The sequence below is a fragment of the Hemitrygon akajei genome, chromosome 19 (genome assembly GCF_048418815.1).
Source record: "Hemitrygon akajei chromosome 19, sHemAka1.3, whole genome shotgun sequence".
In the NCBI taxonomy this organism is placed as follows: Eukaryota; Metazoa; Chordata; class Chondrichthyes; order Myliobatiformes; family Dasyatidae; genus Hemitrygon; species Hemitrygon akajei.
The window spans coordinates 41,239,120-41,251,885 of NC_133142.1; the positions used below are offsets into that span (position 1 = coordinate 41,239,120).

General features: G+C 38.0%; 1 protein-coding gene across 10 annotated transcripts in view; it reads right to left on the bottom strand.

Moving 5' to 3' along the window:
- The window catches only part of chl1b (cell adhesion molecule L1-like b), a 920,799-nt gene that overhangs the window by 317,396 nt on the left and 590,637 nt on the right, over nt 1-12,766 (bottom strand). For all 10 annotated transcript variants that reach the window (XM_073072426.1, XM_073072427.1, XM_073072429.1 and 7 more), the window contains one exon: nt 9,158-9,228. In XM_073072426.1, coding sequence (XP_072928527.1) covers nt 9,158-9,228 — 71 coding nt within the window. The remainder of the gene's footprint in view (nt 1-9,157; nt 9,229-12,766) is intronic.

Here is a 12,766-nt window from a genome sequence, read left to right on the forward strand (position 1 = left end):
ACACCCTGCTAGGGGTGCTGGTAGAGCCAGCTACATTAGGACATCTGAGTAACTCTTAGACAGGCACATGGATGATAGAAAAATGGAGAGCTATGTAGGAGGGAAGTGATAAATTGATCGTAGAAGAGGCTAAAAGGTCAGCACGACATAGTGGGCTTAAGGTTCTATTCTCTGCTGTAACGTTCTCATTATCATTCAGAGAGCATTTCTTGGACGTTGTCTACAGTCAGTGGATTTACAAAGGATATGAGGTGATCTCATGGAGAAATACATGATTCTGACAAGGATTAAATGAGTTGACGTTGAGTGGTTGTTTCTTCCAGTGGGAGAGTTCAGAACAAGGGACAAAGTTCAGGACAAAGGGTTGGCTATATAAATTTCTGGAAGTAGTGACTTGGAGATGTTAGGAACTCCCAGTTTCAAGCAGTTGTGGATGCTCAGCTGTGTATATTCAAGCGGAGATCCACATGTTTTTTAATGCTCAAAGTATAGTGGATATGGGATTTGGTGGTAAACTGGCTGAAGTACAGAATCAATCATGATATTGAGCAGTACAGCAGGTTTGAGGTGACAAGTGTTCAACTTTGGCTATTATTTATGTTCTCCTTACATTATTTTAAACACAGGCCCTTACTCTCACACTTTCTTTACTTTTTCTTCTGCATAAAAACATTGGAGAGAGAATAAGAGTGACTCTATTGTAATTTTCAATTAATTTCTTAAGAATTGGGTAATTAGGAGATAGGCAGAAGTCTCATTATGTTTGGCCATTGGGAACAGGGGGATGTTTCTTGCAAGCTAACCAGCATCTGGCAGGAAAACACATGGTATACAGAACTCAGATAAAACACTACTTTAGGTAGCCACAACTTGATAGCAAAATAGGAGTTCATTGGACTTTCACTCACATTTCTCCAGTCAACATGAACACTGGGCAATGTAACAATATAGACTGTCAAGAAGAGTAATCTGCACAGAAAAAAAACACTTTGGAGAAATGAAAGAGGCAAAGGAAGAAGATAATGAAGAAAGGTAGAGTGATGCAGAGGCCAGTGGACCCCAAGCTAATTTGGAGACCCTGGCTGGCACTTATGAAGATGATCTCCAGAACTGTATCTTCAGTTTATCTTGAAGTGACAAGCCTGAGGCTTATTGGTAAAAAATGTAAGGAAATATTCTTCACCTCTAGGTTACTAGCTGGTAATATTTAGATGCAAGGAGATCTATAAAGGTGGGTTGCTACAGGATGGTAGTAACAAGAAACTTACACATGTCAATACTTGCATATAATGAGTGGTGTGTCCCAGGGACTGGTGTCAGGGTTCAACTACATACAGGGCTTTTTAAGCACTTTAATTAGGGCACCAAATAATAGCTTATTTTGCTAATGAAAGTAAATTGTTAAGAAAACATAATTAGACTACTAAGGGATATAGTTATGTGAGTATGTTTATTTGTGTTCTTTAAGCACTTTGTCAATATTTGGATTCAGAGCACAAATCAGTCAACTGTCAAGCCTGCTTCATTATTGAAGATCATGGCTGATCCAAGATCAACATCAACAGCTCTTTCCCACTAATCTTCAATAAAATTGCACCCCTTGCGTATCAAGGCTCCATAAACATATGCCTTAAACATATTCATATTCTTCTTCTGCATCCTGCACCATCTGCTTTGAAGAAATGAATTCTAAAGACTCATGACTTTCTAAGAGAAACAAAAAAACCTGTTGCTTCAACATTGACTTGAAACCCTATGAAATCCTATGGCATCAGGTCAAGCATGAGCAAGACCAGGTCTGATGATCACCTATCATTCTCCCTCAGTCTCATCCATGTTGATCAAACGTTGGTAGAAGGTATTTTGGCCATAAGAATGGTAGATTTCATTCTCCTTCCCCTTTCAATGACCACACACTGATTATGCAGAAGACAAACACATCTTGTGAAATAGAAATGAAGTAAAAAGGAAAAATCATGAACTCTGCACCTACAGAAGTCAGTCAGAGTAGCAAATCTCATTCTCAATGTTGTCACTGGAGGCTAGCAAAATTGGTGACCCTTGCAAAGAAGTTACCAATCAATAACTTCATATCCGTTTGTCACAAATTGAAAATTACTTCTACAGAATCTTGGAGGAATCAAAAGGTCTAAATGTTGAGAGCATATAGGGAAAGAATTTCCAGACTAGGGTGGCATGTAACTTGGAATCACACATGTTCAATCTCTGTATGTGACAGATCTTGATGATGGCTTGCAAAAACAGCGTCCAGATAAATTGTTCTCTTGTAATGGGTGACTGAAGCATTGCTCAAAAGAAGTTCTTCTGTGACAGTATCACCTCTTTTGGCAAAAAGATTTTGCCTTTGGACTCTGTCTTCCTTCTCTTAGATTTTCTTGAAACCTGGTAGGTTTTCTGTTGTGGCATCCATATTGAATATAACAGTCAAATTCTCATAAGTAACAAAATATTTTTGATCGTGACATAGCTAAAGTACATTCACAAAATACAATGACCTGCACCCTACACCCACCCATTATCAATACAAATTTATAAATAATTAAGGTCCAATTAAATGGAATTTCTTTCAAATCTGGTTTCTTCTGGATTGTCATACTGTATATTAAATGTGTGCTTTCCAGATTAGCAGCACTAATGACAAGTGACCTTTACAAAGAGACTGATTTCATAACCGTGTATATAGACCATGTATAAATAAACAAAAATCATAATTTAATGTCAAAGTAACATATTAATGTTATGATTGTGAATCATGATCAAAATTGTCCTCTACTATGGACCTGTAGTTCAAAGAAAACATGCACTGCACAATTGCATTTCATGTCCAAAACTTACAGTGTTGAAGAAATCTCAATAATATATAAGGTAATCTCACAGAAGAGCAACCGTGAGCAAGTCCCAAGAGTAGGTAAGAAACCAGCAAAGTTTATTGATTGGTATATACTGTATTCCGGAGAAATTCACGAGCTTGTTGCCAAAGCTAGAGAATATTTGTCATGATAAAAGTTCAGAGAGCAGGTGTTTTATTCAACACTAAAATAGCCAAGGAGATGTTTAATGGAATCATACAACATTATGAGCAGTGGAAAAACAATTTCCTTTTGCTTAGCTAACTTGCTGATACAAATTTAAGCCGACTGGTTGCAGGATTGGTGGGAAACTGAGAATTTGTTTCTTGTCCAGGAGTGGAGGGGTTCTGGAACTCACAGCCTGAAAGGAGGGAGGAAGATACAAAAGCATATTTCAAAAGTAATTTGTTAAACAACAGAGTGTCAGTAGCATAACTAGGTAGCATAGCTAGTGCTACTGATGCAGCCCTGATCTTCGGTGATGCCCTCAGGGTTTACATGTTCTTCGACTGATCATGTGGATTTCCACCCGAAACTGCGATCATATGTCACCTTCCTGAGTACTGGGGTCAAAATCTTCAACCAATGAAATATAAAGCCCAACAAATAAACTGAGGAATAACTGGGAATCAGAGTGAATAAATCAATTTCACATCATATACGGAAAGGCAAAACCTTTATCCCTGATTCAGTATCTGAACAAATAAGACTCTGCAGTTCAACTTAATGTTCAAACCAGAGAAGTTGATTGGCAGTTATAACCAATTATCACACTGTTAACAAGGTTAATAACAGGACTAATTTTCCTGTGACTGGTTTTAATGAGCAATTAGTTTGCAAGTCAAACAAGATGTTAAAAATAGAAACACTTGGTGGGTTGCAACTTCAGGCATTTCAAATAGTCAAAAAAGTGTGACACTGACGATAACTTGTATTTTGTGGAACCTGGCTGTGAATAGAGGACCAACTGAAGAAAATGCAGCCGCTGAGATTTAGTAAGGACATCAAAGATTATGGAGAAAAACGAGGAGAATGGAGTTGAGAAGTAAAGTAAATCAGCCACGATTGAATTGTGGAGCAGACTGGCCTAGTTCTGCTCCTGTGTCTTATGGTCTAAATATAAGATGCAAAAGATCACTTGAACCATAATGCCCTTGTTAGGGAAAAATTATGAACTAATCCAACATCCTGACACTTGGCCTGGTTTCTTAATTTTCATATTTTGCATGAAGTAAAAGAAGGCCATTCAGCCAATCAAATCCAAATCTGTTCCTTTCCCACCACCCCATAATCTGTTCTCTCTCACACGCCCATCATCTTCCCACTAATTGTTTGCCCCTCTGAGACACTTACAGTCATTAATTGATCACTGAGCACCACTTTGGGAAACACCCAAAGCATTGCATGTAAATGTTAACAAGCTGTGACACTGCAATTCCTTCTTCAGGGTATACAACCTCAGTATCACACTTACTCTAGGAATAACTAGCAATCTTGTGTAAGAAATAGAACCAGGTTCAGGATATTCAACCCCTTGCAGTTCATTAGGATCACGATCAATCTTCTACCTCAGAAATATTTTCATGCATTAATCTCATGTACTTATTATTAAAGGAGTTAAGAATGTTAGACAAAATAAATATATATTAGTGTTAAATGAGGCAGTCATATGGAAAGCATTAGGGAATGACTTTGAGAGATCAGGGCCAAGAGCTTTGTTAGGGTAATAATATTCAAGAATGAATCCAGAATTGGTAAAGGGTGGATATTTTGGAGGGTAGTAAGTCTGGAGGAAATTATGGGAGGTAAGTGAGGGTAGGAAGGAATTTTGAAATTGGTTGTATTTGAGGGATTGGTCAGCCAAGGAGATAATAGGTGAGCCCACTTTGCACCAAGATGATACTTTAAAGTTAGAACATAATGGCAACATTTTAGAAGAGAAATGGTGCAAAGCACTCTGACATATTTAGGATGACAGTTTGAGCAACAGATAGCTGCCTAGGGGCAGATTCAGACCAAATTAGAGTGACAGAAAGATGCAGTTTGATTGATCTAGTTCTGAGTTATCACAGGTTCAAATGATGAATGCAAAGGAATGTCAATCAACCTTTCTAACACATGTGTAAAGTCTTGTTCCTTTAAGCTTTGAACATTTTGAAGACTTTAAAAGTAGTGAACATTGATTTTCTTTTTATTTACTTTGCCTTTCTGTCTTTTCATCCTTCTAATCTTTCTTTCCCTCTTCCTTTTTATACCATCTGTTTCCCATCTCTGCCCCTCCTCTTCCTTAACTTGGCTCAATCTGCCTGTCATCCCTCACCCCTCCTCAGTCCATCAATCACCTCACTCACCACAGCCCTCTCTTTAAACTGTTTTTATGTCCCTCAGTCATGGTACAGAATTTTGACCAAAACATTAACAATTCACTCCTCTTCCCCAGCACCCATAGATGCTACCCGACGTGTTTATTTCCTCCAGCATATTGCCTGTTGCTCCGGATTCCAGCATTTGCCACCTCTTGTGTCTATAGTGAATTTAACTTTTTATTATTCATTTTTCAATTCAATGCCTTTTGCATTTATTTCTCAATCCCTAAATGTCTTAGGTTAAGGAAATTTTCTACTCACTTCCTTGTTTTCTCAGATCTCACAATGCTTCCTCATTGTACCATCACCTTCTTGCATTCCCTATGGAAGTATTGTGATGTAAAGTGTGAAAGAAAAATGTCTAACTGTGAGCAATCTTGCTAGATGGCTAGCCAAATCAACATATGACCAATTATTCTCGTGCATATGCCAGGTCAGGATTGGAGATGCTTACTGGTGTTCACAATGCCAATTCAATTTGCAACTCTTCATCAGATTAAATTGATGTTCGGATGCAGCAAGACGCAAACAGCAATCCAGGAACCCAGTAATAAATGGAAGCAATCTTCATGCACAAATGTGAGAGGCAATGGCTCTAACACGAGAGAGTGTAATCATCTACTGCTGGCAGTCAATGGCATCACTGTCACCAAGGTTCCCACCATTACCATTACAGACTCACCTGCAGCAGACACTTAAATATTGCAGCTACAAGAGCAAGTTAGAAAGAGGGTATCCTCTGATAAGTGACTCATTACTAACACTCCAAAACACTTTGACCATGTACAAACTACATCAGGAGAGTGATAGAACACTCTCCACTTTCCTGAACAACTGCAGCTCAAACAAGATGGACACTATTGGGACATTTAAGAGACTCTTAGATAAGCACATTGATTTTAAAGAATAGGTTGCATAGGAAGGAAGGGTTAGATTGATTGTGGAGTATTTTCTGTAGATTGGCACAGTATAATGGACTGAAGGGCCCACATAGCATCGTACAATTCTACATATATTCTATGTAGTACTCAAGAAGCTTGACACCATGGAGTACAAAGCAGCCTGTGTTATTGGTTGCCCATCCATGACCTGAAGCAGTCTTTCCCCCAGCACCAGCACACAGTAGCTGCAGTATTTACCATTTACAAAATGAAAAAAAATTATGTAGCCAGACTGCTCTGTCAGCAGCTCCCAAACCTGTGGGCTTTTATCAGTAAGAGGACAAAAAAATGCTTGATAACAAGGAACATCACCATAATGATATCCTCCAATCACTCACTATTCTAACTTGAAAATACTTTAAAAAATCAATGCTGCTTCATTACTGCTAGGTCTAAATCCTGGAATTCAATCCCAAGTATTACAGTGACTCTTCAGGAAAATGGTCCACCATGACTTCCTGAAGGTAATTTAAGGATGGACAATAAATAATTGCTTTGTCAATAATCCCTAAAATTTAATAAAAATATTCTCCCTTAGAACAAATTGCTTATCAATAGATGTTCTTGAATTTATACAATTTTTAGTTCATATTTTGGCACTATATTCTTTTTGAGAATTTAATCACTCTAATTCCAGCTAAGGGCATTTTTAATTTGTACATTTTGCTGAGACTTAAAATTCCTCAACATGAGCATTATCAATTATTTTAATGGACTGAATAAACCAGTGTTAGCCAGATGAAACTACAGTCTACGATTAGAGGATTTCATGAATCAAGGACAGGGAAAGCAGACAAACCCATTGTCGTTGATCCCTCCCCCCCCCACTGCCATTTTGTGGACTCTGAACTGATTTTTGCTCTGGCAGAAACTAATCAGATCAATTGATTGTGGACACAAGGAACTTCAGGTAATAATCTGCTAAACCTGAGACCATTCTCAGATGTTTATTATGTAAAACAACAGACCTACCAAAGAAGCAATCTGTAATCTCATTAAATTCTGTCTGGGTTGCCTCATCTTATTGGTTTGGACCAGTCAGACTTGAAAGACACAAATAAACATGGCTGGGGTGGGCAGAACCATGAAGCAATGTTGGTTGTAGCCCTGGACTAGAACCAGTAAGAAGGTGACTCAGGTAGGTCAGGTGACCTTAAGCCAATAGGATGGAGGTCCACTAGTTCAACTGATAATGAACACTATAAATGTCAGGAGCTCCAAATATGTAGGGATGATATCTCTCCAGCAACCCGAGATCAACCATTGTAGAAAAGGAGGAACCCACAGACATGTGGACATATTAGAACCACAAGGAAAAACTGGCTAGTGTAGACTCCTTTCCTGCATAATGTCTTTTCTCTTCATTAACTGTTCAAAGAGGATCAGAGATTCTAGTGGGATGCACACAGATAGTTAGTTTGTGAACCAACGTGCTTTTTAGTTGAGACATTAGAAGTTACTTGTCAGTAAATACAGATAATTATTTCAAGGGGTGATTCTTGTAACACCACCATTAGTAAACATAGCAGAGGGCATTTGGCCCCTCATGCCTGATCTTTCACCATAGTGCAATTCCCTTCCACATACAGCTATTAATGTGATTGGTCAAACCACAGAAAGTAGGAAAAAGTGAAAACAATAAAGAAATCTGAGACAAATAATGAAGCAGAAAGCACTCTAAAGGCCTAGAATTCTTAGATATTCTCTTATTTTACCTGTAAATGAAAGATCACCGAGGATTTCACAAGGAAATAACACAATCCGGTTAACTACAGCACATTGAGAATAGAGGCAAGATTGAGAGCAATATTCAGATTGCCGGCATTAGAGTGATAGGAATTGTTCAGTAATTGAAACTGATGAACTTCTGAGAAATCAACTAACCTATTTTCGAGAAAGTTTAGCAATGGAGGCATTACTTAAGTTGCATATGAAGAGAGAGGTAAAAGGTCAAGGATCTCAAAAGAATAAAGAAATACATTGAACATTGCAATTTGTTAATTGACCTCGCAAGAATAGCCTTCATCAAAAGACATTGTGCCCCATGCTTGTAAAAAGAAACATTTCTAACCTCCGGTAACATAAAGATTAAAGGAATGTATAGTGAGCTAATCCACGGCAGTCTCTTCAAAATACTAGACCACTCAATCATTCACATGGTGAGTTCCTGATACAGCAGCATTTTGTCTATGATTTCCACTGATGAGATTCTAATCTCACTGCTTTACTTGGGTGAACTCACTGATTGACAGTGAATATAATTCATGAGAGACAGAGTAAAGGTAGCTAACCAATATTTATACCAAGGAATATTTTTAAAGAATAGTTTTGGCAAAAAACTGCCTCTAGGTGCTCTCTAATTTCTGCATTTGCCACTGACAGGGAGTGAGATTCATGAAATAAAAGAAAATAGATAACAACATGGAAAATTTTATTTTAAACGTATGTAACAATTTAATAGTAATCATTAAATTTATCTTTTACTTTTCCCTATCCTTTTACAGTCTGTAAGTGTATCCGTTTGTATATCACTACTTCTGTTATTCATATAACTTCACACGCATATATGACGAGACTCACCTTCAGTGTGGAACCTTATTCAAATCAAACATGGAACTTCGAAGTGGGTGCATCGATCACCACAGTTAATTCAAAATATTTTATCCTGTTATTTTTTTCCATGAATAGAAATTATGATTTGAAACAGTTTGTAGAAAATCTAACTTTAAAGTAATCATTTGCAATTTTGGATAGTGATCAATGAACTGCATACATATTGTTATATTTATATAAATGTCTGCTGATTTTCTTTATTGGTTTTGCAGAAATTCAATTGGAAGATACCACATATTTCACAATACTGTGCAGAGATGATAAAGAAACTCCAATATATTTTATATTCTGATATCTGTACTTGAAGGTGGTATTGAAGAATTTCAATGTAAGTAATAAATGCATTATAACAAGAACATTTTCTTACCTCCCATGAAATCTTCATATTGTTGATATTTGTTCCTTCTCCTTTGACATTTTTTGGATTCTTCTCAGGAGCTAAATAAAATGTAATCAATTAAATGAAGAAATTCAATCTCCACAAAATGGAAAAATGTTTCTATTATATGTAGGTTTATTTAATATTTGGACAAATTTCAAACATTTAAAAACTTAACTTTGACTATTGATAAATATAATTGTTCTGTTTTTTTTAAAAAAGGAATCCATTGTTGCTTTCATCTATATTAAATGGAATAAAAGTTGGAAGCATTACTGTAGTGCTTAAAGATCTACTCCAATATGATGGATTGCTTAATGCAATAATAGTTTGGATCCTGCTGAAAAAATAATGGTATGTTAATGATGTATGCCGTTACTAACTCAAAAGCACATTCAGGGAATAAGAGATATATCATGAGTTATTAATCTCTCAAATGAAAGTTGCCAGTTTATGTTCCACCATTTGCTTTGCATAAATGGCATCTCACCCATAACCTCCATGTTAATTTTCAGAACTTGTGAGAGTTACACCTCAATCACAGATTAGATAGACTACCTACTTAAAATTGGTGATTAAGGGTGTAAATATCCTTTTAACAACATATTGGCTGTTCACGTAAAGCCAAGTGAACCTTCAGACATAGTTTAGTATTATTATCATAATTCTGTTTGCAAATTAAATAATCCTGAATTTCAACATATTTCCTTACTTTCCCTTTATGTTTATTTTCACCTTTTAATAACTGAATGCTTCTTTCCCTCTCTCTATTTCTCTTTCTACAAATGCAGAACAGCAATGATGCATGGTTGCTACCTGTAGGTAATCAAATTAAACCTTGAATCTCTGCTGTCAGAAGTTACAAGGAAAAATCAGAACCAGAATCAGAATCTGGTGACATAGGTTGTGAATTTCAGCAGGCCAGGCAGCATCTATAGGAAGAAGTACAGTCGACGTTTCGAGCTGAGACCCTTCGTCAGGATTAACTGAAAGAAAAGATAGTAAGAGATTTGAAAGTAGGAGGGGGAGGGGAAAATCCGAAATGATACGAGAAGACGGGTGGGGGGGAGGGGTGAAGCTAAGAGCTGAAAAGGTGATTGGCAAAAGGGATACAGAGCTAGAGAAGGGAAAGGATCATGGGACAGGAGGCCTAGGGAGAAAGAAAGGGGGAGGAGAGCACCAGAGGGAGATGGAGAGCAGGCAAAGAGTGATCGGCAGAGAGAAAGAAAAAAAGGAGGGGGGAAATAAATAAATCAGGGATGGGGTAAGAAGGGGAGGAGGGGCAATAACGGAAGTTAGAGAAATCAATGTTCATGCCATCAGGTTGGAGGCTACCCAGACGGAATATAAGGTGTTGTTCCTCCAACCTGAGTGTGGCTTCATCTTGACAGTAGAGGTGGCCATTGATGGACATATCAGAATGGGAATGGGATATGGAAGTAAAATGTGTGGCCACTGGGAGATCCTGCCTTCTCTGGCAGACAGAGCATAGGTGTCTGCAGATTTCCTTGTGTTTAGGTTGTGAAGTTTGTTGTTTTGTGGAGAGTAGAGCACTGGGCAAAGCATGCATCCTCAAGATGTGCCTGTGTTGGTTGTCAGTGAGGAGAAATGCTATTTTTGATCCTCATTGGCTGTGGGCTCCTGCTGAGGTAGTCAAGGATTCAGTTGCAGAGGAAAGTACAGAAGCTCAAGTTTGGAAGCTTGTTGGAACTTGTTAGAGACAGGGAACACAGTTCAACCTTCGGCTGACCCCTGAGAGGCTTCAATCCAGAAATTAGCTGACTACCAACAGAACACATCAGAGATATGAGAATGGTCAGATTTAGTCCCTTGACAGTGAGTGATGGAAGGGGGTGTAGCTAAGACCACCAGGGCAGAGATGGACAACCTGTTGGAAAATAACTTACTGTGGCAAAACAGAACATTCCATCCTTTCTATACAAGAACTTCAGACCCTGGTGTAGGCAGGAAGAACAGAGCATAGGGTTGCCCTCTAGAGCTGGGGATGTTTACAAACTCATACTTATTTGGATCAGTGTTGAGTGTTGAGTATATTTGAAAGTTAGGATGATGTACTCCATCTAATTAAGTCTAAAAATACCATGCTCTATGTGTTCTGTAGTGGGTTAGGTGAACAGGCTGTAGGTATAAGATCAATATAAATGAATGTACTATTGCTTGACCTGAGAATGGTAGTCTGAGCAAGTTTTTGTTCCACAAGAGGATGGTCCTTTACACTTAACGTTTACAAAAGGCCCACTGCAAATGTGCCTCTATTACCCATGATGCTAACATTGTCATGGAGAGACAGAGAAAAAATTCAAGATTCAAGATTGTTTAATGTAATTTCGAGTGTACAAGTGTAAAGGAGAACAAAATAATTATTACTCTGGATCTGATGGAGCACAAAAATAGCACAATAAGATAAAGTAAATAATAATAAATAACACAATTAATATAAATCCATAAGATAGTTTATATACGCAAATTGATTGTATGTCAATTAAGTGCCGCTACATACAGGAGTGCATGTACACAAGGTGACTCTGTCAGGAACTGATAAAATAGTGGTGATTGGGGGGGGGGGGGGCAGGAATTATGGGTAGAGATGTGAATCAGCCTTACTGCTTGGGGCAGGTAACGGTTTTTCAGAAAATACAAAAGAACTTTTCTTATCTTTTCACAAAAGGAATAAAAGGGTTACTGTATGAGGAACATCTGGCAACTCTTGGGCTGTATTCCCTGGTGTTCAGGAGAATGAAGGGGGATATCATAGAAACATTCAGAATGTTAAATAACCTGTTCAAATTAGATATGGCAAAGTTATTTCCCATGGTAGGAGATTCTAGGACAAGAGGTGATGACTTCAAGATAGAAGGTCATCCTTTTAGAACTGAGGTGCAGAGAAATTACCTTAGTCAGAGGGTGGTAAATCTGTGGAGTCTGTTGCCACAAGCTGCTGTGGAGGCCAAGTCATTGGGTGTATTTAAGGCAGAGATAGATAGATTCTTGACTAGCTAGGGCATCAAAGTGTATGGGGTGAAAACAGGGGAGTAGGGATGACTGGAAGAATTGGATCAGCACATGATTGAATGGCAGAGTAGATTTGATGGTCCAAATGGCCTACTTCTGCTCCTATATCTTATGGTTTTATGCTCTTATCCTGATATGCATCTCATGGTGAAGGCAGGCATTAATGATGAAATTCACTACTGCCTTCTATGCACTGGAGAGTCTTTCATTAATAGGGCAAATGGTGTTTGAAGATTAAGTCGTCAGAATGCCATACTCCTCATGGTCTACTGGTCAGTGATGCTAACCTTCCCTATGCTTCTGACACTTGCACTATAGATGATAGGCATTTCAATGTACTGGCAAAGTATCAACGGAGCTGCTCAAACTCTTAAAATTCACTGGACAGATAAGCAAGCCAATACCATTCTCTGCTAATGGAACAACGTTCACAACACTGAGGTTCCTGGAACACTTGGTTAGCTACTTTAGGAAGCTATATTTCTTACATGCCACAACACCAGATTTCTAATTTTTTTTTTTGAAATGTGTTATGGGACAGAGGAAATGCTTCAAGGACATAGT